The sequence below is a fragment of the Camelus dromedarius genome, chromosome 16 (assembly GCF_036321535.1).
Source record: "Camelus dromedarius isolate mCamDro1 chromosome 16, mCamDro1.pat, whole genome shotgun sequence".
Classification (NCBI taxonomy): domain Eukaryota; kingdom Metazoa; phylum Chordata; class Mammalia; order Artiodactyla; family Camelidae; genus Camelus; species Camelus dromedarius.
Window position 1 is genome coordinate 57,588,552 of NC_087451.1, and position 25,143 is coordinate 57,613,694.

At 37.0% G+C, this 25,143-nt stretch overlaps 1 protein-coding gene and 1 pseudogene across 6 annotated transcripts in view; one reads left to right on the forward strand and one right to left on the reverse strand.

The window, feature by feature from the left end:
• LUC7L3 (LUC7 like 3 pre-mRNA splicing factor) overlaps positions 1-19,430 on the reverse strand; it is a 22,824-nt gene extending 3,394 nt beyond the window's left edge. For 2 of the 6 annotated variants that reach the window (XM_031469605.2, XM_031469604.2), the window contains exons 1-9: positions 19,189-19,421; positions 9,979-10,045; positions 6,980-7,019; positions 6,303-6,447; positions 5,867-5,941; positions 4,639-4,743; positions 3,461-3,622; positions 2,785-3,068; positions 2,110-2,270 (exon numbers count right to left, since the gene is read on the reverse strand). In XM_031469605.2, the coding sequence (XP_031325465.1) occupies positions 2,110-2,270; positions 2,785-3,068; positions 3,461-3,622; positions 4,639-4,743; positions 5,867-5,941; positions 6,303-6,447; positions 6,980-7,019; positions 9,979-10,045; positions 19,189-19,287 (1,138 nt within the window). In that variant the 5' untranslated portion in view covers positions 19,288-19,421. Of the gene's footprint in view, positions 66-2,109; positions 2,271-2,784; positions 3,069-3,460; positions 3,623-4,638; positions 4,744-5,866; positions 5,942-6,302; positions 6,448-6,979; positions 7,020-8,825; positions 8,912-9,567; positions 9,662-9,978; positions 10,046-19,188 lie in introns of those variants that run through there. The other 4 variants (XM_031469611.2, XM_010990315.3, XM_031469607.2 and 1 more) reach the window with 4 other exon arrangements.
• A 4,266-nt stretch (positions 19,431-23,696) lies between these two features.
• LOC105097748 (large ribosomal subunit protein eL15-like) lies at positions 23,697-24,262 on the forward strand (annotated as a pseudogene).
• The last annotated feature ends 881 nt before the right edge of the window (positions 24,263-25,143 follow it).

Genomic DNA, 25,143 nt, shown 5'->3' on the forward strand with positions numbered 1-25,143 from the left:
GAGGAAGAGTCGTCTTGTTGCCCCGTAGAGGACTAGTAGTCAGTCCAATAATCTTATCTTCTGCCCTATACAAATATGGTAGATCTTAATAGTCCTAAGGACATCCACAAAGTGTGGTGGATTTTAGGGCTAGGGATTAAAAAAAGAACCTCTCTTGACAAAGAGAGCACCCTAAATTGGTTGGTGGTAAGAAAGATAAGTTTATGCAAGAAACCACTTTTCATCTGTGGAGTCAGATAAAGTGCTTTCATCAAAGCACATGGAGTAGCGAGTGCCTTCTTACTTGCTGCTATTATCAAATGCTTGCCACTACTCATATCTGACCTCAAAGTCCAGGCCTTCAGTTTTATATACCTGGGAGTAACTATGTGGCCACATGGTATTTTCAAAAGCCAATAAATTATGTCCCTTCTAAAAGAGATCCCACAATTTAAAATAAATCTACAATGGCATACCCAAATCTTTCAAGATGGACCTGATGCAGTTTTCTCTGAATCAAGTCTTCACTCCTTCCTCTACATCTCACTAGGAAAATCCCTGTTTATCCATAGTCTAAACACAATGCAGCTTATTTTACTTAGAACTTTGATTATATTTTGCAATGTCATCATTACAATTAGGATCATAGCTAAGCAATTCAACTCATTTTTTTCTGCTCTCTCCGCAAATTACATAAGCACATTTGTTCTTAAGTCAAGCCAGTGCCATTTACTGCTCAACTCTGATCCCAGTTATGAAGGCTAGCTAGCTTCTGTCCCTGAGAACCAACCCAACTACTTTGAATGACCCCAATAATGATATAGCAAAGAGCTTAAGTTCTCAAAGAGAAGTGATTAATTTCATCTCTGACATCCATATCTGGCTGTTGAGAGTTGACCCCTCATCCCAAAAAATGTATTACACAGAAAGTCTTGCAAAAAGGTTAAGTGAAGCTTTCTTAAAACTAATATAAAGTCAGTTAACTCTTGGTATCATTGCCTTTTGAATCACAAGAGTAATTTCTGAACTTAAATGCAAATACTAGAGCTTGTGACTTAAGTTTTAAAAAAAATCACCCTTGTTTCCTACTTTAAAATTTGCTCCATGTTGTAGAAAAAGCCAATATATGTAAATATTTTAGAAAGGGAAGGTGTCCTTATTTGAGAAAAAATAAGACCAAAAAAAAAAAAATTCATTGTTTGTGCTACTAGTTTTCTAACTCAGTTAAACCCCACAAAAACCAGACTAGTTCCATAAAATACAATGAGCATCACATACAAACCTATAATAAACTCAAACAGGAGCACATATATGTGATGGTGATCAAACATGGACACAGGCAGGAAAGGATGGAACAAGCAGAGCCAAGAAAATTAGAAATAAGCCCTTCCTCTCATTCCTGAAAACCATGCAAAGCAGACTAGCCCAGTCAATACAGAATGATAGATGCTCAAAGAAACTGAAGGAAACGCAGTAAGGGGACCCTAATGACTAAAAGAATTATTGTTCAATGAAGGCTAAGTTAAAAGATGAGTATATCCTTGTGAAAACATGCCAAAGACAAAATGAAAAAGTCCACTAAGAGTGCACAGTGAACCAGCTACTAGAACGCCACAGAAAACCAAAGGAAAAAGTAGAGGGGGAAGAGCATGTTCTTTCAATAAAAAACATGTTAAGACACATGTAAGGCATTCAACTTCCACAAACTTAGAAGTACCGAGTAAATGAATGCTGTACATGAGGACCAATGTGATAATGTATGTTTACTCTGCACGACATAGTATGAAACACTGCAGCAAGTTAAAAAAAAAAATGTTGCCAACAACCAAGAATTCTACACCCTAATAACCCTAAAGGTAATGCAATACTTGGAAGAATCTAGAAGTTTCAGGTGGCTATCAACCGAAGGATGTGGTTTTAACATGTTCTTTAAACACCCGGTCAACCATCATTCCCACAATTCAGAGGAGAGGGGAAAATAGCACTTGTCTCCTACTGAATGGTGTTCATTATAAATGAAAATGAGTATAGCCTGTGAATAGAATTCTGTGTCCAAAGAAAACTGAGTGGATGGGGAGACAAGAAAGTGAAAACAGTCTCTTAATGAATTAAATTCTCACAAAAACTAACCTTTCTCCTTGGATTTTCTATCTTGTTCTCTGTCCCGACTTTTGCTCCTGTGCTTATATGACTTTCGATCACGGCTTTTTGATCTTCTTCGATCCCGACTACGGGATCTATGCTTTCTTTCTGATCTATCATGGCTTCTGCTTCTTCGTCGATCTCTACTTCTTAAATAATTTAAAACAAAAGAAAAGCAACGTCAGCTGATATCACAATGAGAAAAATACCTTGAAGAATTATATACTGTTCAACAAATAACAAGATCAAGCAAAACCCTTTCAAAAGCAAATGAATAGAGCCTACTATTAAAACATATTTACATTAGAAACCTTAAGAAATGAAGATCAAAAATCCTTCTAACTTCAATTTTTCAAATGGGTAAACCTACCCAAAATAGTTTATAATTTAACTGTATTCTTAGAAGCAGTGACAAGAGAAGCACTAAAGAGACCATCTGGTACAGTCTTCCTAGTAAGATTGTATCAAACTTCCTCAGACTGACTCATGGGAAATAGCAATGAAGTTGCCTCAAAGATGGACTCGTTCAATGATTCAACTCTCACAATCTATCCTAGAGCTTAATGATACTTAAGTGTTCCAAGTACCAAAGACTGTCACTAGTAATTACTACTGTTTATTTTTGCGATATATGCCCAGCACTGTCTCATGTGTCCTACATACCTGCTTCGCCTCCTTTCTCTACTTCGTGATCTTTTGTGGTCTCGAGACCTGCTGCATCTTCGGTCAGAGGTTCGGCTTGAATGCCGACTCCGTGATCGACTCCTCTTTCTTCTTTCTCTGTCTCGAGCTCTTTCTTTTTCTCTTTCTTCCTCTTCTCTTCGCCTTTTCCTCTCTCTTTCTTCCCTCTCTCTCTCCCTTTCTTTTTCTCTTTCTTCTCGTTCTTGTTTCTCCTTTTTTAAACGCTCATCACGATCAGGTTCTTCAGTTCTTTTTCTTAACTTTTCCTAAGGAAAACCAAAGTTCAATTTTCATAGAGCTATAACCTTAAAGACACTGTCAATGATTACCTAGTGTGAAACGTTTGTAGACCAACTTATAGACTCTTGATACACTAAATGTGAAATGGAGAAATCTCAACACCATATATGTACACTAGATATTATCTGACTAAACCCTCAGGAATATTCTTTCTCCCAAATTCCTGGCAGCAAAGAAGTAAAGAAAATAAAGCGCCCTGCTACTCTGATGAACAGCAAATTATTATAGGGATTTTCATTGCTTCAAATAGCATACATCAGCAAAAAATATCAACAGATGTTTATATCTCTGTGATCAATGTTTAACCATACTAAAATACAGTATTAGCTATAACTAAAATACATGTTACAAAACTTACTTTCAATTCTTCTACGGTAGCTTTAATTTTGGCATAGCCCATGTGCTGTTTTCCCATCAAATGGTCATCTACCCGGGACTGGGCATCTCCCACTATCAAAAAGGCTCCACACACTTCACAAACTTCCATTTGTTTTTCTTGGGCAGCAAAACTTTCTATTGTCTGAAATGATAAATCAATTATAAGAGTATCTGAGGAAGAGAAAACAAATCCTCCTCAAAAATACTTAACATTTAGAACAGACTTCTAATTTTGTAAATTGCTACTTTCCATTTCCCTGAAGCCGTAATACTGGGCAGCAACTGGTCTTAGAGAGGGGAAGCATGACAGCAGATTTCCATATCATCCAGGAAGTACTGAGACCCCCACCCCTCAACTAGAACCCTTTAATTACCCACACCACCTTGAAAATTCAAACTACTTTACAGAAAGCTACCTATTTTAGTTTGAATTCATTTCTTGCTCGGTTCAGTAGGTTAAAAGTGTGGGCTCCATATTAAAAATGTTTTTCAAAATCATTAAGGAACTGAACTCACTGAGTATAACCTGAATAGTCCTTTCAGTTTTGGGATTCAATGACCAATTTATATTTTACCATCAGTATCCAAAACATGTGTATTATATTCTCAAATTGAAAGTTAAAATAGGAGGTATTTTTAAGAGTATACCGATTTTGAGGGTGGAGCATATAGCTCAGTGGTAGAGGCCATGCTTAGCACACACAAGGTCCTGGGTTCAAACCCCACTACCTCCATTAAATAAATAAATAAATCTAATTACCTACCCCCTCCAAAACAAAACAAAAAAGAGTATACCAAATATGAATTCAAGTAATATGAAGTGAATAATTTGTTGTAACAAAAAAGAAAGAAAACTCAGGCCCAAATAAATACTTAAGATTCAAGGCACAGGTTGGCAAGCTGGCAGCTAGAGGCCTTTTTTATAAAGTGGAACATAGCCACATATGTGTGTGCATTGTCTAAAGTTGCCTTCATAATACAAATATTTTTATATTACGAATCTTGTGATCCACAAACCTGAAATATTTCCTATGTGGCCGCTTAAGATAAAGTTTGCTGACTCTTGATTTAGGACATTAGAAAGTTGTTCTCAAATAGGAATAGATCCTAGTAATTTATAGTACAGCTTGGGTAAACCAAAATGAGGTTGCTACTCACCGAAGTTGTAGACCTAAGCAATTCTCTCTCTTCTTTTAACTGTTCAACTAATTTCATCATTCCCTGGGCTTCTTCTACTTTTCCTTCAGATCCTAATTCTTCAATCTAAGGGGAGTTAAAAAAGCAGTCAGAGGGGGTGGGTATAGCTCAATAGGCAAAATGCATACTTAGCATGCACGAGGTCCTGGGTTCGATCCCCAGTACTTCCATTAAGTAAATAACTAAATAAGACTAATTACCTCCCCCATCAAAAAAACCACAAAAAACAAACAGTCAGGTCATCTTTCTGACCCAACTATCCAAGTTTTGTTGTTGTTTTTTTGACTCACAAGCTTCATTAGCATTTAGTGGTTGTTTCGGGCCTTTTTGGTTTTGTTTACTGAAGCCTCTTTGGGTTTAATGTATCCCTTAGATTTTTTTTTTTACAGCATTAATTACAAATACTTGACAGGAAATAAACAAATTTCCAAGGTGCACAATTTCCTAAGGTTTAACCCCATAAAACCAACACTAGCATCTAGATAATGAATACATCCATCACCCCAGGTTTCCTCCCGCCTCTTTGTAGTACCTCCTTCCCAAAGCAAACACTGATCTGCTTTCTGGCACTACAGATTAGTTTGCATTTTCTAGAATTTCATATAAATGAAACCATGTACTTTTTATTCCTTTTTTTGGAGTCCAGCCTCTTTCACACAACCTAATTATCTTAAGATTCAACCATGTTGTTACAAGTAGTTAATTCCTTTTTATTACTGAGTAGTATCACACTGTATACATCACAATTTGTTGACAGACATGAGTTGTTTCCAGGTTTTCGTTTGTTTGTTTCCCCTATTATGAGTAAGCCACTATGAATACTGGTATACAACAATTTGTGTAAACATATGTTTTCATTTCTCTTGGGTGAATATCTAGCAGTGGAATGGGTCATGGCACATACTTTAACTTTTAAGAAAGAGATAAACTCTTTTCCAAAGTGGCTGCAACCATTTTACATACCTCAACAGTGCGTTTGCCCAGATCTTCACTAACACTTGATATGGTCAGTTTTTTAATTTTAGCAATTCTAATAGATGTACAAAAACTATCTCAGTATAGTTTTAGTTTGTATTTCCCTAATGACACCGAGCACCTTTAAGCACCTTTACATGTATTTATTTGCCATCCTTGTATCTTCTTTGGTTAAGTGTCTTAAGTATTTTCTGACAATGCACACAATTCTCACCTGCTGCAGAAGAACATCAATTTTATCTGTTAGAACCTGAATTTTTTCTTCATTTTTGCCTGTTGGGCCAGCTGCCTAATGAAGACAATAGAATGTATTATAAACAACTAAAAAAGAAAAACATTCAAACTCTCAAATACCATACCTAACATTTGTATTTAATAATTAAAAAGTTGAACCACAAGGATAGTAACCCAATTATCTCAATTTGTTAATCAGCAGCATATTTTTTGTTATTGATACTTAAGAGAAAAATCTTATTAGCAAAATCAATATTATATTTACTAATAAATACTAAAAGAATAAACAACTTTTAAGTTTTATATCATTCGAAAAGTAATGAAGTAATGAAAGAATACAAGTTTCAATACTAGGGAGGTATCTGGGTTTCCAGAGAACAAAGATACTTTACAAAGACTGTAAATCTCATACTCACCCCAGAGGATTGCTGGTTTTGAGACAATGCCAAACGAGCATGGCCTCGTCTAATTCTACGTTCTACTTCGGCAAGTAAACTCTGTAAGTATCGCAGAAAATCTCTCTCATACCCAACCTTCATAAAACGAGAACTCTTCTCATACCTAACAAAAGTGAAAATAAACAAGCATTACTTTCTTTCCAAATCTGTATCCATTACAGCTCTCATATTCTATCTTAACTAATCTCATGGACTACTGTATTTCATTTAGGCTGAAAAGTAAACCAGGTATACAAGAAGTAAATTTCTAGTCATCCCTCATCCTGGTAAAGGCAGGCAGTATTTAGCAGTATATTTGGTTAAGAGCATAGATTTTACAGCCAGGCAAATCTAGGTGCTTGAACACTATACAGATCCTGTGACCCTGGCCCAAGGACAAGTCTCATTTGTAAAACTGGCACTGTTAAAAAAAAACAAACAGGAAAAAAAAGCTTATGCTTATGCTTGGCATACAGTATGTTATATACTCATATGGTGATACTACATAAATATATATCACTTTCTACCACCACCAACAGAAAGGACCTCTATCCAACATTTATTTTACACGAAGTCCAATTACTTCTTCAATTTTTGTCCCCTTCAAACCAAATAATGGCGATGGGGCGGGACCCTCCCCCCAAAAGGTAACTTACTGTTTTCGTAGATTTTCATCATGAATTTTTTCACATGGCCCTGAAAGAACAAGAAATATGAATGTATAAATTATTGTTGAGGCTAAATTTTCTCTACCCAAAACAAAAGGAAGTTTTTTTTTTTTTAAAGGAAAGATCCACTTAATCACTGAGTGGTCTTTAGACACCTAAATTGAGCCTACTGAATCATGAAGCAACACACCCAAGTAATAAGCACATAAAAATTGTTCTCCTTAGCATTCAAGATCAGTACAATGCAGAACTATATGGTAAGAAAAAAAGGGGAGTAGGAGGAATGAAAAAATTGTTCCTTACTGCCAATAAGAAAACTGGGATGAGGGCAGACCAATGGTTGAACCACCATTGACATTTTATTAATTTTGAGTCTCTTACACGAAGTTAAATAGTACAAGATTAGCACCCTAGTCTTACCCCTTAGCAACTCCAAAGGCAACCGATTTTAACCCTTTTAGCTTCATCTTCTGGTATTTACCTCTATATTTCTAAATTCTATGCTATTTTGCCTTTTCTTGGTTTGTCTTAGGCATCAAAATTTTAGGTTAAATAAACAGCATCTATATTTTGACTATGCAAGTCCTATTAACTGCTGAGCCAAACAAAAGGTGCATTATGATGACACTTTTTATACACTTTTTACTTCTGGAATTTTTTCATTTGTTTATTTAGTCTTTTCTATATCTCTATTTCCAAATTCATCTTGAACACTTAAAACTCAGCTACGCAAACTATCTCAATACCAATTTCTCTCAAGATTCAAAATGTATCAGATAGTCAGCTTCATTTTCTTCCACGAGCTTTCCATCCTGCTTCAACCTGGGCTGCTTATTTTCTACGCTGACTAATAGAGTTGATATCCTTACAAACTCCTTTTCTGGTCTATACTGAATGCAATTTACTGGATCTCTTATTTTTCTCCTTTTTGGTTTATGCCCACATGTTGGAGTTTCCAGAGAAAAGGTTCATGGCAGATAAATTTGTTAAGACCACACATGTCTGAAAATGTCTTTTTTCATCCTCATATTTTGCTGTTTGGCTATATAGCTTAACTAACCTAGGTAAAAACATCTTTTCACTCAGAATCCTGGGGATGTTTCTCCGGTGTCTTCAAGCTTCCAGTGTTGTTACTGGCAAATCTGAGGCCATTCTGACTGATAATCCTGTGAGCCCCACCCACCACCCCTGGTGTTCTCAAACAGTTTCACAACAGTGTGCCCTGGTATGGATCCTTTTTCATTTACTATGTTGAGCTCTTGAAGGACTCACTCCATCAAGAGTAAAGTCTTTCAGCAATGCATTTAACAAATTTTTCCTCCCTTCTGTTTTTTCTATCTAGAACTCTTAATTAGCTGTTAGAGAACTGGACTGATAGAATTTTTTGCAAATTTTAATTTTTTCCCTCAACATTCCACAAATTTCCTCTTAAAAAGTTTCCACTGATTTTATTTCAGATTTCTCTACTTCTAATTTCCAAGGGCTCTTTAGTTTTTCAAAACTTCCCTTTCTATACAGCATCTTATTTGTTCTGATATCTTCTTATTTCTCTGAGGATTACTAAATTTCTTATGGCTTTAAATTTTTTTTCTTCTGCTTTCCCCCATTATCCACTATATTCCACTAAATTCTTTTTTTCTGTTCGTTTCGGTTAATCTTTTGTGTTGAATTTTCTTCAAATGTCTGACTGGTATTCCTTGGCTTGCAAAATACTTTCAAAAATCTGACTTAAAGTTGGTATGCACAGGCAGGGTTTGTCAACTAATGGGCTTTAACCATAGGAAAATCAGGCAGGGCAAGACTTTCTGTTAGGAGATTCCCCAAGGGTTAGTACCTGTAGATCACTTCTCTGGAACTGTTCACTTTCTCTAAAGAATCCTCTTCTCTTCTGCCTGGGGAAAAACATCTGGCTGTATCCTTCTAGGAACAGGGCAGAGGAAGGGAATGGGAAAACCTCACTATTAAGAATATAGACTCATTTAATCTCTCTTACACTCTTTTTTTTACTCATTACTGCCCTGTCTTATATCTGTAATCCCAATATCTAGATACATCCAGCCCTGATGTGCTCCTAATGCTTTAGGGCAAGCATTGTGCTTAATGAATTAACTTCTCTCTTATGTTTCTAGAATGACACTAGTTATGTACCATCCTCGGGGAGAAGAAAATAGTCACCCCAATTTTTTTTTTTTTTTTTGCATTTTTTGGTTCAAATGAACTAGAGTCTCTTTAGCCCAATTTCTCCAGAAAATAACCCCCTGATCTCCTGGGCAGTAGGGGTGGGAAACCTACAGAATCACCAGATGACAGGTCTTAAGAGTCTGACCACTTAGACTAGTGGTTCTCAACAGGGGGAAATTTTGCCTCTCCAGTGTCTGGAGACATTTTTGGTTGTCACAACTGGGAGGTGTTACTGGCATCTAGTGGACAAAAGCCAAGGATGCTGCTAAACACCCTACAATGCACAGGACAGCCCCACCCCAAAACAGAATTTTCCAGGTCACACTGTCAAAATGTCAAAGTTGAGAAAATCTCTGGTTTTCAGTCCCATGATTCAACTCTGCCTTCTATGGTACCTGGTGCCTCCAAATCCTGAGCCTGTCCAGGGTTCTGCTGATCAAACTCTTGCTTCTGTTTAATATCCCCTTCTGTAGGCTTTTAGGGTACAGATTTCTCTGTTATTCTTCCATCCACTTGTCATCTTCCAAAAATTTGCTGACATCTCTAATGTTATCTCCTCTTCCATTTACACCTTTTTTGTTTTTAAATTTCACTTTAGTGGAGGGGTTTCGGGAGGAAGTAGAAATAAGTATGTATATTCAATTAAGCCACCATAATTAATTAGACTGGCATTATTAATATATTCAAAAATCTATGCCAGGACTTTTATCAACAAACCTTTAAGAGAAAATGCCTTTTCAAAATAATAAAGTATAGTTTTTCTTAAAACATAAATTTGATGAAAGTTACACAGAAAATTCTCTTACCAAGATCAGAACGTGTGTTTGTGAATAATTCCGCAGGACAAAAACCACAGAGGTAATATTTACAAACCTAGTCAAGGAAAACAAAGGTAATTTAACTTTTTGAAATTGTTCAGTTTTAAAACTATACCAAAAAAAGGTGCCAAGTAACTATTTCCTCATTTCATGATCTTCATCTTTCAATCATGTAAGCATAAGAACAATTTTTTGTTAAGCCATTTAGTTAGGTAAATTAATGACTTTTAGATTCCTGGATTTCAGCATAAGAAGTGCAGGACTGATAGTTTACCAGCACTTTCTATTTCTATTATTACTTTCTACTTCTATTATAGAAATAGAAATCACTGCCCCACCCTCCAGCAACAACAAATATTGGAAAGACATCCAGAATAAAGGTAACTTCTAATTTTCACTTAAAAACAAACAAAAACACCCTACAGTGTCCTTACTGTCCTAATTTTGTTAAAGACCAGATCCAATTTACAGAATAGAATTTGAAAATCATTGTCTAAATTCCAAATAACACTCATTTAAAACAATCTAGTTCACTATTTTCACTTAGACATCCTGTAACAGGTCGTAAAATGTATTGGATATTTTCACACATGCCAGCCCTTTACTGAATGACTTCCATGGTATGAGGAAGAAACTGACATTTAATTCTCTCTCACTGGTACTTTGTAACTCCTTCAGATATATTCCAAGAATGCTCTATCTTATATTTAATTTTTTAACACAGCAAATCAAAACCTATTAAGCAAAATTCCAAAATATCACCCTTCATATAATCCTTCATTGTTATTGAGTAAATTATCAATGTACAACTATGATATATGAAAGAAAAGGTTAAATTTAAGACTGAATTAAAGTTTTTTGGAGACACTTAGGAGTGGATGTTAAATCTGAACTAGATTGGGTTTTTTTGCTTCAAAGGTCAAGTCTTACACTAGTTTGAAGCAATGTGGTTCCATACGCTGTGTCCAGAAGAATTAAGGTCATAAAGAACAGATTCAAAAATCCTATCTAAACAGATTGTTTTATATTAATATTATCCTCTTATATGTAGCCATACATAAGTCATAGTATGTCTGTACCACTGTCTTTTCTTTAGAAGTTTTTCTAATACTTGATTTTAAACACTATTCTGCAACTTAAACATTGTTCTTCCAAATAAATTACTAAAAGATTCTGTATGACCACAAACAAATGTTGGTGAGGAAGTGGAAAAAAAGGAACCCTGTACCCTGTTGGTGGAAATGCAAATTGGTGCAACCACTATGGAAAATACTATGGAAGTTCCTCAAAAAACTAAAAAGAGAACTATCATATGATCCAGCAATTCCACTCCTGGGTACATATTGAAAGAAAATGAAAACACTAATTCAAAAAGATACACGCACCCCAATATTCAAAGCAGCATTATTTACAATAGCCAAGATATGGAAGCATACTAAGTATCCATCAACAGATAAACAGATAAAGAAAATGTGGTATATATAAACAACGGAACACTACTCAGCCATTAAAAAAAGAATGAAACCTTGCCCTTTGCAACATAGATGGACTTGGGAGGGGATTATGCTTACTGAAATAAACCAGACAGAAAAAGATAAATACTGTATACATTATCACTTATATATGGAATCTAAAAAATAAAACTAGTGAATGTAACAACAGCCAAAAAAAAAAAAAAAAACCCAAAAAACAGACTCTGAGATACAAGAACAAACTAGTGGTTACCAGTAGGGAGAGGAAAGAGGAAGGGGCAAAACAGGGGTAGGGGATCAGAGGTATAGACTACGATGTATAAAATAAATAAGCTACAAAGATATATTATACAGCACGGGGAATATAGTCAATATTTTATAAGTAACCATAGAGTATAACCTTACATTTATATAATAGTGTAAATCAACTATACGTCAATTTTAAAAAAGGGCTCTACATGCACAAATGCTTAATGTTTTTAAATGCTATACTCTTTTCTAATTATTAAAAAGTCTAATTTGGGAGGGTATAGCTCTGTGGTAGAGTGCATGCTTAGCATGCATGAGGTCCTGGGTTCAATCCCCAGTACCTACATACGAGTGTACATGAAACATATATAAAAATAAATAAACCTAATTACCCCCCCCAAAAGAAACAAAACAAAACAACAGGCCAAAAAAAGTCTGATTTGTTCAATTTTGCATCCATTTTAAGTGTATCAGTAAAATACTACTGCCAACACTCAACTTAAGAATCTCTCTCATTTGGGAGAGGGATGACAGAGACAAAAGGGTATGCTACTTATCTTTCAGACCATTAACCCTGGTTCCAAAGGCCCAAAAATTATTTAACAAATCCCTACAACTGTAACAGTTATATGAAATAGGTTAGTAATAGTTATTACCATCATTTACCATTATTTATAGTTACAAATTATAAGGTTATATAATAATTTAAAAACTAAACTTGGTGTTCAGCCTTCATAAGTATGAAACTTTCTATCACTATTACTATGCATTTAACTTCCACATACATATGTAAGTTATACATATAAGACCACTGTCAATCATTAAAACAAAAGGAATAAACATCTCTAAGATCCCTCCTGACTCTGAAATAATATAACCAAATACAAACTTCAAGTATTTCTAGGAAGGAAATCATAGTTATTTTTGGTAATGATCTTAGTTTTAATAACATTTATCCCGAAATTAAACTGACGTGAAAATGAATTGGGCTTTACCATATATCGTAGGACTTAAGTTTTCTATAAAGGGGGTGACTACTAACTTCAAGGTTTGTCATAAACTGTCTAAAAAGTTCTGTTTTTTAAAACTAAAACACTTCTGATTTTCCAGACCTTTTTAAAGTTTTACTCTAAAACCTAAGCCTTATTTCCATGAATAGTTTTCCAAAAAAATTATAAATTCTATGGTGGTCAAATCTCTAAGTCTATACTATGTCAGCTTTCCAATAAAATACATGAATGAACACACTTACATCCAATACATACTGTACAGAATTTTAATTTTAAATGGCATTAAAAAGTGGAAATGGCACTTCAACATTTAACACTCTGTACTAAAAATAATGCTAGAAATACAAAAACAAGTAAGACTCACTCTTCAGAAGCTCCATCTGGTAGAAGACAGACACAAAAACAAAAAGTAGAGTGTACTAAAATGTACATGCATCACTAGAAACAGAAGGGAATTTAGCCAGGATTGTCAAGGGTCAAAGCTTGAACTGGTTCTTAGGTTCAGAAGTGGAAAGGCTGTATAACATTCTAGGAATAAGGAAACGTGAAAAGACAAGACCTAACAGTATGACACAGGCAAGTTGAAACAGGTATGCTTGGAAAGGCAACAGTGCAGAGTTTGAATCTTGGCTGCCATTTACCCACTATGAAAAACTAGACTGTAATTAGGCCTCAGTGTATGCCATACAAAAAAAAGTAGACAAGTATTTCACAGTGGGACTGTAACATTTAAACTATGTTTATTAAATTGGGAGAAATGGGCAAATTAGTCTGATTTTTAAAATATTATCCATTCTTCCTTAAAAATGTCTTTGGCACTATGTAATCAAGTAAGACAGTCCTGCAGATCTACCTACAATTTAATCCAATCACTCCATCTGAGATGAGAAACAGATCAATCACATGACCTGTCCTGAAGGCATCTAGCTACTTGCAGAATCCAGATTAAAACCTATTTTCCTAATTCTGTGTTCTGTGTGCTCTTTCTACTCTTCAGCTTTCCTTAAGACACTGCTATAATGAATGGTACGTCAAACATGTTACTCTACCCAATAAACTGTAGCTACTTAGACTGCTTCTTTTAAACTTTCCCATGGTTTGAGGATGTTTAACTAAAAATACTAAGTCTTTTATTCAGCAAGTCTTAACCAAATGTCCACCATGGACCTAACGATCTGATAACCAAATAATGGGGCAGGGGGCCCAGAATTCTAATATAATTTTTATTATTCTCTTGATAAAATTAAGGTAAAACCAACGATCAGAAGAGTTCAATCTCGATAGCATACTTTTCACTACCAGTTAGGAGAATGCAGAGATACAAATCAATCGTAGAAATCTGACTAGAAATTTTTAATTCGAAGTTTCCATCATATTAAAGTCAACTGTCAAAAATGAACACTGAACGTTATATAGTATAGAGTCGTGGGACAATTTGGCAGTGCCCATCAAAATGTAAACTGTGTGTTTAACTGTCTTCTTAGGAAACTTTCTTACAAGTGACTCAGCTGTATGTACCAGAATGTTCTTTGTAGCTTGGTAATGGTAAAAGAATGACATAATCTACATATCCACCAGGAAATAGTTAAATCAAGGTAGATTTTTATGTACCAAAAAGAAAAGATTCCACAGTATAAGCAAAAGTTAAGCATAAATTATACTTATAGTATTACATTAATATATATTAACTTTCACTTATATAGGTCTGTAAATTATTCTAATATATATGTAAATTATCGTAAGTAAATATACCTTTCATTTGTATGTGTGTGTCTGTAAATTACTGTAAGTAAAGATCTGAAAACATACATACCAGTTTTTAAGCTTTTCAGGGGAGATTTGATGATGGGAAGGGGAGGCAATGACACACTTTCATTATTTACTTCTAAGTTAAATTTTAATCTTTTATAGTAAGCAAATTTACTTTTGTAAAAAATCATTTTAATGATTCTAAATCAGAGGGAACATAAAACAATAACTCAATTCCTAATATAGTAATTAGTCATGGTTCACTCTTTTTATTGCCTGCACAAATTTTGTAAAATTTTAATCAATTCTCCACAGTAGTCTGATAGTAAACATCTTTCTCCTGTTAACAAGCCTTCAATTATTTCCCAATGTCACTGAGTCCCAACTTCTAACACTCAAAACCAGGTTCCTGCCCAATTATCTACATACCCCTTTCCCCAACAAAAACAAACAAGGGCTTCAGCACTATTTACAATTTCTCAGGCCTAAGATTCACTCCAAACCCTAGTACCATGTTTTCTCTCCCTCAGGCTGATTCCTACTAATCTTTTAGGTCTCAGTATTTAAAGGCCACTTTAAGAGGCCTTTCCAAAGTATCTCAGTCTGGGTTAAGCACCCTCCTCACGTGTGCTTTTCTAGACCCCGTACTTTCCCTCATTGTGCTATGGGAAAGTACTCCTTCCTATCTGCCACCAAATGATGGTTCTCTCAGGCCAAGTGCTGTATCCATACTATTCTGTTGTATCTATCATTAAGAGTGATACATTCTTTGTTAAAATAAATACAGGAATTTCCCCAACTTACAAGAAATGATGAGAAAATTAAAACATTTTATAAAACAATGAATCACTGCATATTAACGTAAGCTACTTTCTCCCCTTGTGAAGAAATCAAGTCTAATGAGATACATACACACATGCACATTTTCCCAAAAGCAATCAAATATTAAGGAAATACCTTAATATTTTTGGTGTGATAATAATATTGTGGGTTTTTTAAGTCCTTATATTTTAGAGATAGGTAATGATGTCTTTAAGGTTGAAATGATAGAACTGCTTCAAAATAATGAAAGAGATGGGAGATACAGAAGAAATAATACTGGCCATGTGTGGATAATGTCCTGTCTTACTGGATATGAGTATACATAGAGTTCATTACACTATTCACTCCTATATGTGTTTTGGAGAGAAAAGGCAATCAGCAGTTATATGCACAACATACAGACTGCTGGCAATTCTGAGAAGCCCAACACTTACCACGTACTATAGAGTAAGGCAAAAAATGTCTACACTTCTGACAGAAAAAAACATTTTGGTGACTGTGAATTAAAACTATCTAGTAAAATACTTCTAGATGTGATGAACTGTAATTACTAATTTTTTTGCTTCCAATTTCCTTCCTAGATTCGGAATCCCTTTTTTTAGATGTTAAAAGAAATTCACAAGTAAAAATGTGGCAGAACCTTAACTGTTTTTTCCCTAAACTTCCAGTGTCAATGACAGTATGTGCTAACATTCTGAAGATTTTAGAAAAGAACATTTATTTCAATTCTCTTTATAAATTATTAAACCTTCACTGAACAGAGGGCATATTTGAATTTGATAAATGATCGAAGAAATCTCATTCTATATATTGCTAGAATCAGAGTTAAGTCAAAAGTTAAATAATGTTACGTATGCGTTGAGATCTACAATAGAAAATCCACATAAATATATATATAATATATATATATATATATTTATGAGCTCGAGATCAGACTTTACAATTCCCTACAATCTCAACTCTTCACATGATCAGGCTAATAATACCTTTTCTGTCAAACACTGAACTCTTCACATGTGGACACTAACTGAAAGGTGCTCACACTAGGCAGTTAAAATCATATGCTTTCCTTGGCAGTGCAAAAACTCTAACATTAATAAATTCAATCTGAAAAAAAAAACAAAACATAGGCGTTCCTCATTACTATGGTTGTTTAGGATTAAGAAAGTAGAGCAAACAAACCGCTTAATGCAAAAACACTAATAATCTTAAGGAAATGTATAACACTAATAAATGAGGAAAGAGGGTGTATCAATGAATCCTTGGAACAGTATTAAAGCTAATTTAACTTGAGCTGAAAACTACTTTCTCTCAGATACAAAGGTAACAATCTACACAAGTTGGAAAGGCCTGTAAAGTAAAGGGCTGTCCCTGATAGTTACATACATACATCTTTACAAATAAATGAAAGGTAGATAATTTGCATCACAAATGCATCCTTCACTTAAAAATGAGCTTCCCCCAAGTGCTACTAGCTCACAATTAAAAACCCAATACTAAGGAGGTGGGTCAGGAAGTCATAGTTTACAAGCTTTAGAATGCAACAGATGCCAATTTTTTAAAAATGCGTATTTCTGGGGCCCTCCCCTAGATCTACTGAATCAGAGTTGTGGGGGAGGGGTGGCCATGAAGTACAGAAATCTGCATTTAAAACAAATTCCAAACGTCAGTCACAGATACAGACATCTAGGACTACTTGGGGTTAACACTAAGTTTCCATTTCATTCTTAAACAAAAGGACCCTGACCAGCTGAAATGGCTTTTCCCATCTAGTGCAAGTGTAGCAAAGAAAAATTTCCAGATAGAATAGGAATCCCAAAATATTTTGAAATACCAGGTTACAGTGATGATGAAACCCTTACAGTATATGCTGGAGATGTCCATTCCTCCAGGATTTTAGCATTAACAGCCAACAACATATGCAAATGACCCGGAAGTGATGTCAAGAGCTTCCCCAACTTTATAAAACTCTAGAGGAATTCTGACTTGCTTATAAGAGGCCATGTGCTTCGTTCCTGGTCTACCTACACCAACCTCTTCCTGCAGACATGAATCTGAAACACCAGCGATTGACTTTTTCAAATCCCCGAATCTAGAATGCAGTGCAATCTGTCATTAAAGACAAAATGTTTTGGTGACAAGCACCGGAAGTTTAAATCAGTGAGAAGCACTAAAACCGAAAGGAAAGCAAATTTATTGTAACTGAGATAACATAAAACTTAAGTTGCTTTTCTGGGAGCTGATTCACCGCTAACGTTATAAACCTATCACATATAATGCAATGTGGCAATAAAATACCACCAGGAAAAAAAAGTTTTCTTCACACTTGTTCAAAATCAATTAGGCACAGACATAGGCTGCTCCAGTTGAGTAGGCAATCAAAAGCAGTTTTTCTTCTCCTTAATTCAAATTAGATAAATATCCTATTTGCACAACAACTGAATTATAATGTTCTTTTTTTTTTTTTTGCAAGGCTTATTTAGATGGCAAGATTACTGAGTTAAGCAGTAAAAGAAAAAGTGACAAAAGAAACGCCTAGAAAGGAAAGGAACAAAGTTACTCAACTTTCATTTTGACAAATAGGGGGAAAACACACACAAAAACAGTTTGGGGGTGAGAGTATAGCTCTACTTACAGAGTGCATGCCTAGCATGCAGGAGGTCCTGGTTCAATTCCTAGTACCTACCTTAATTTACTAATTAAACCTAATTACCTCTCCCCCAAAACAAGGAATAAAAAAAAAGTTTAAGAAGCTTCACTTCTCTTGAGGTCAGTGACGAATATGTGAATTTATCCTATACAATGAATCCTACCATGACACTTCACACTACTTTGGAATCAGGCAGCACTACACAACTTTCTTTAGTCACTTATTTTTTAAGGACTTGTCTAGCACCAGCTTGTTTTCCTACACTACAAAAGAGAAGTTTTACCCTGACTAAAGCCTATGTTTAAAAAGAGTAAGCAACTTTTTTAAGGTGTATTTGCTTAATTATTCCTTCATATTTTATCAACTGCCTCTAAATTTACCATGTTGTTTGATGATAACCGCACGTAAAATTAAATTCTACATCTATTCTTCAGGTAAGACCTAAGATAAACGTTACACACCATGCTCAAAGCACTAGAAATACATTATGGTATTTGCAAAGAGCCAGTTCACAGACAACGGAAAGTGAACAAGACTACAAAGATTAGGTTTAGTTTCGCCATTTAACTTGCCAAGAGACCTCGGGTGAGCCTCACAAATCTCACTTGTGAAACTGGCTTTATACACAGGGTTAAGATCAAGAGTTTCACGTGAGGAAGCCTTGACAACTATCTACATGAATGGCTTACTAGATCATACCGCTATCAAACAATATTTGCAAATCACAGTAAACCTTAATACGTTATGACCTCTTTTAAAATTTTATTTCTCCATATAAGCGTTGAAACGGAACCATAACTGAAATAATATACTGCCACGATTTTTACCGCTGTTCCTGGCCAGAAATTTCAGTCTAAATACGACGCTCAAGCAAATAACGGAAGAATTTGCCCTTTTCCCTATTTCATAATGAGGTGAAAACTCCGGAGCCTCTAAACGTAATAAAATACTCCTTCCTTTCCCGCGTTTCCCTGCCTCATTAAGATGCTTTTCAGTTCTGCCAAGGGTCCTTTCTGACTTCCTTGATACTAAAACAACAACAAAAACAAATCATCCCTCATCCTTGGATCCAGGCGGACTCCTCCCTCCCGGGCTATCCTCCCGGCTCCCTCCGGCCAAGAGGTCAGATACTTGACCCCGGGGCGGCCTGGGCCCCAAACCTCGCCGAGGCCCCGGCGGGCCCCAGCCCGCGCCGCTCCCCTCCCCCCAGGCGCCCGGGCACAGGCCCAGGGCCCGCGGGACTTACGCTCTCGTGGTCCCACCGCACGTTGCTGCGCTTCTCATCCGGGGCGAGGTTTCGGTCCCGGCCCATTAACTCATCCAACAACTGCGCGGCCGAAATCATGGTGCTTTCCTCGGGCGCCTGCTCCCACCAGCCCTAGCACCTGTGAAGGAAAACGCCGGCGACACCGCCGCCAACCTCTCCAGCCCGCTCGCAGGCCTAAAAGCCACCTCTAACAGGAGCCGATAAGACAAAATGGCCGCCGCGCGGGCGCCTTCCCAGCATGCCGCGCGTGCGCGTGCGCCCGCGGGGACACGCCCAGGCCTGGTGGGTGAGGGCCGGCGCTTCTGCCAGCCCGGGGGCGGGGCCCACCGAGGCCAGGACTCCGCCCCTGCCAGGTGGCACCGCCCCATTCCGCGGCGAGCGCCATCCGAGATTACCCTACGTGCAAACGCAGTCGACCCGAGCTCTTTCACAGAAATAGGACCCTACGTCTTGAAGCATCGACAGAGCTTCTAAATGGAGAAAAAACCAGCGTTATCCCTTTGTACCATGCAGCGCACTCGGTGCCGTCTTCTAGTCAGTGGAGGAAACTGAAAGTCAGCACTCACTCTGTATTCCGACTCCGTTGTATTAATTAGTCTCTGAGCTTGCCGCCTCCTCTACGTGACCTGGTCCTCCCCTCCCATTCCCCTGATTCACACCGTGAGAAATCCAGGCAGGAAGAGATAAGGCAGTTTCTACGAGGTCACCAGAGTATGGGGAGGAGTATGCCTCTCATTCTGGAATTTCTTAAATTATTGACTCATTCATTAAATATGAGTATTCACCTTATGCCAGGTAAACTCCGAACCTTTCAAATACGGTCTTTGCTCCCGCAGACGTTGAGGATTAGTGAGAAAGGCAATCACTCAGGAAATAAATATATCAATATAAATTGTAATAAGTACTCTATCACTGTTAAGATGGTATGGCCTCTAAAGACAGAGCGCCTGCGTAATGCCGGCTCTGTCACTCTGCTTTCCTTTCCCCGTCTGTAAAGTGGGGTTTATAATAATAAGAGTCCCCTACACATACAAGATGTTATTGTGAAGATAACACATGTAAGGCATGTAGAACAGGCCCAACACATTTTAAGTTCATTTAAACATAACTATCATGATGGGGGTGGGTAATAGGGTTCTGTCAAAGAGTAATAGAGCGGCCTATCTGTGGAAATGACTTAAGACCTAAAAATGATAAGTCTTCAGCCAAGCAAAGTGGGCAGGAAAGAATCAAGGCAGAGAGAGTAGAATATGCCAAGGTCATTTCATTATATGAAACAATGTTCAACATTATTTTAAATATACCTAAAACTGGCAGGATACTCATTAATTTGGCCTGAAGATGCCAAAAATTTGAGAGATGCTGCTTTAGAGGTGGGTAGAGAAGGAACCAGCATAGGATACTGTCAAAGTGAAGCCAAAGATGTAAAAGGAAAGTCTGAAGAATATAGAGTCAGGGAAGGTCAAACAAACAAAAACAGAGAAACTGTTCAAGAAGGTGAAAGTGACCAACATGGTATGAAAACTGGTGAAGGTCTTGGTATGAGAAGTTTGAAAAGAATCCATTGGATCCATATTTGGAAGCCAAACTAAAATGGATTGAGGAATGAAGGAAAAATGAGGGAGTAAAATGGTGGTTAGACAACTCATTTTAAGGAGGAAAGCAGCAAGAGAGTGAGAACTGAAAGGAAGTATGAGTCAAGGAAGGCTTTTTTTAAGATGGGAAATTAGTATATGTGTAATGTTGGAGAAGGTAGAAGTAAGAGAACAGCTAAAGTTCTAAGTTCTTAAGAAGGGAAGGTGATGTTGTAGGCTCCAGGACATGTTTGCAGCTATTGGCCTTTGCTTCTCCCCTGAAACCAGAGAGAAGAGAAAGACACTAATCAGTTTGTAGATGTAACAGTCAGATGAGGGAGTCTTCAGGGGATGGCTGCTGTGTTTTCAATGAAGCGTTTTTTTAAGGTTCACCACTGCCACAACTACCAAAAAAAAAAAAAAAAAAAAAAAAGTATACATCTTGAACCACAGACAGGATTTATAAAACCTGAGTGCAAAGTTACAGCTCCTCCTCACTAAAACTTTTTAATCTAATTCACTTATTCATTCCACAAATGTTAATGGTGCATGTACTTTGTTCCAGGAACTGGGTTAGTGGCCAGGAGTACAGATAGATGTATAAAACCGGGTTCTCAAGGAGCTCCTGATCCATGGAAGACAAAAATGTAACCATAACTTGAAATGAAATGAAAATACTGCCCTTCGGATCATGGAGGCAAGAGCACCCATTAGGCAAGTTTTACTCTATAGCTCTCTTTTCCCCTAGACTCCAAGAGCAGCCATAGTTCAGTGTGTATTACCACTGCAGATAATGAATTCATTCCTTTACCTTTTTCATTATTTCAACCAGTGCTAGCATCATGTTTCAGACTCTCTGCCAGGCTTCAGGGATTCAGAGATAAAAGTAGTCTTTATTAACAAATCACAATTCCCAGTTTATAGATAACTTTTATTGATTATATGAGTTGGTTATTTTCTGATGATGAAATGGAAAAGAACCTTGTCAGTCAGTGATTTCCAGACCCCATTCCACACATGTTACTAATGCAAAGTGTTATAGACAGAATTATGTGTCCCCCAAATTCATATGTTCAAATTCTCAGAATCCCCAGGAGTACCCTCACAATGTGGTATTTGGAGATAGAGCCTTTAAAGAGGTGATTAAGTTAAAATGGGCCCCAATACACTCTGACTGGTATCCTTATAAGAAGAGGAAATTTGGACATACAAAGAGACACCAGGTAGGCACACACAGAGGAAAGGCCATGTGAGGGCACAGTGAGAAGGCAACCGTCTACAAGCCAAAGAGAGAGGCCTCAGGAGAAACCAAATCTGCTGACACTTTGATCTTGGACTTTTAGTCTCCAGAACTGTGAGAAAATAAATTTCTGTTGTTTAAGCCTCCAAGTCTGTGGTTCTTTGTTATGGCGGCTCTGGTAAACTAACATAGAAAGGAAGCCACTGTTACTACTGGTCTTCTAATTGCTTCCCAGCCTCTAGTGTGCCCCCTCAACTCTATCCTCCATCTGCTTTGCTGCCTCAATCATCTTTCTAAATGTAAATCTGGCTGTATCTCTTCCTTGCGTAAAACCCTTCAGTGGTTCCCCATCAATGTCACCCTAAAATTAAAACACCACAGTCACCTGAGATCTGACTTTTTGCTACTTCTCCAACTTTTTGCTCCTGTTCCCCCACACCCTGAACACTCCTGCTTCTTACCACATCATGGTAGCTTGTTACACTGCTCCAGACAGAGAATGATCCGTCCTTGCCCTAGAAATGTCTACCCATCTTTCTCAGCTCACAGCCCAAGCATCATGAGCTCTGTAAAGCCAATATAGACCCTCATTTTCTACCTGCCACACACAGCTGATCACTTTCTTCTTTGTGCCACAGTTTTACCTTGCATATGTTGAGGTTGGTCACACGATACTATAAATATCAGTCTTTTCCTTTAAAATGGAAGTTCCCTCAGTAGCAAAAAACAAACAAACGAACAAACAAAAACAAGCAACCCAATCAAAAATGGCAGAGGACCTAAACAAACATTTATTCAATGAAGACCTATAGATGGCCAATAGACACATGAAAAGATGCTCAGTATCGCTAATTATCAGAGAAATACAAATCAAAACTACAATGAGGTATCACCTCACACTGGTCAGAATGGCCATCATTAAAAAGTCCACAAATGATAAATGCTGGAGAGGGTGTGGAGAAGGGGGAACCCTCCTACACTGTTGGTGGGAATGTAATTTGGTGCAGCAACTATGGAAAACAGTATGGAGATTCCTTAAAAAACTAAAAAATCAACTTACCATATGATCCAGCAATCCCACTCCTGGGCATATATCCAGAGAAAACTCTGAAAAGATACATGCACCTAGACATTCATAGCAGCACTGTTTACAATAGCTAAGACATGGAAGCAACCTGAATGTCTATGGACAGATGATAGGATAAAGAAGTTTTGGGGTGTGTGTGTGTGTGTGTGTGTGTGTGTGTATACATATACTATATGTATATAAAATGGAATATTACTCAGTATGCTATCACTTATATGTGGAATCTAAAAAGTGATATGAATGAATTTGCATACAAAACAGAAACAGACTGACAGACATAGAAAACAAACTTACAGTTACCAAAGGGGGAAGCAGCGGGAGGCAGCGAGAATGGGTAAGGATAAATTGGGAGTTTGACATTAGCAGATACAAACTACTATATACAAAATAGATAAACAACAAGGACCTACTGTATAGCACAGGGAATTGTATCTAGTAGCTGTAATAACCTATAATGAAAAGAATTACTATGCTGTACACCAGAAACTAACACAATGTTGTAAATCAACTATACTTGAATAAGAAAAGAAAGTTCCTCCCTTTCTGGCTGGCAGCAGCCATCAGTTTATCTCAAAGATAAGCCAAAATGGGCAGTTACAGGTACACCTAGGAGCTATGGAGGAAGTAGCCGTCTGATGTATGCACTTTCTTCTCAAGGTGTGCTGCTGGCAGTACTGTCAGCTCTGCACCCCACAGGGCCCCCACCCTACCCAGCCCAATAAAGCCCACAGACTGGGATATAAGACCAAGAAGTTATGTCATAAATCAGATTCCTACGCACTGTGGTGGCCACAAATGCCCAGATCCTAAGGGTGCCAGTTTGCTCGAAGCCTTCATTCTGTTACCAAGGAGGTTGCTGGACACACCACCAGGGGGCTGAGCCTCTTGGATTCTTAGTGGGTTTGTGGAGATTCTACATATAAATTCTTTGAGCTTATCCTCATTGATCCATTTTGTAAAGCTGTGAGAAGAAATCCTGACACCCAGTGGATCACCAAACCAGTCCACAAGCACAGGGAGACGCGAGGGCTGACATCCACAGGTTGAAAAAGCTGTGGCCTTGGAAAGGGCCAGAATTTCCACCACACTGCTGGTGGTTCTCGCTGTGCAGCTTGGAGAAGACTCAGTACTCTCCAGCTCCACTGTTACTAATGCAAGTAACATTTGTGAAATTCTTACCTAATAACAAGGACATTCATGTCTGCTTAAAAGTGTTTAATTTGTCTGTTAATACAAGTTGTCTACATAAAAAATAAATTTCTTCTGATTAGCACAGGGAACTATATTCAACATTTTGTAGTAACCTTTAATGAAAAAGAATATGAAAATGAATATTTGTATATATGTATGACTGGGACATTATGCTGTACACGAGAAATTGACACATTGTAACTGAATGTACTTCAATTTAAAAAATAATTGTCTGTAGATTGTTTGATGAGTGCATTGTCAAATTATGAAAGTTAAAGTGCAATAATATTTGACAAATATAACTGATGGTATATCTCATGTCTAATAAGAGAAATGCTTTTGTCTTTGCTTTATCTTATTAGGAAGTTTATATGTCAGTGTAAAAATGTCGTTTGGTCCAATAAGTGTAAAATACATTCCGTAGAAAAGGAGTGCAGAAACTAGCCATATAGATTTGTTGGTGCATGTGAAGAAACCTGCGCCTTCACTGGAGTGATGCAATGCTCTTCTAGTTTGCCCTCAAGTGGCTGTTTTATGCTTTTTGGCAAGGACAATCTTTTCTTTTTTTAATATATTTTTATTGAAATACAGTCAGTTTACAATGTGTCAATTTCTGGTGTATAGCACAATACTTCAGTCACACAGGAACATACATATATTCGTTTTCATATTCTTCTTCACCATAGGTTACTACAAGATATTGAATATGGTTCTCTGTGCTATACCGTATAAACTTGTTGTTTATCTATTATATATATATTAGTTAGTATCTGCAAATCTCGAACTCCCAATTTATCCCCTCCCACCCTCTTCCATGCTAGTAACCATAAGTCTATTTTCAA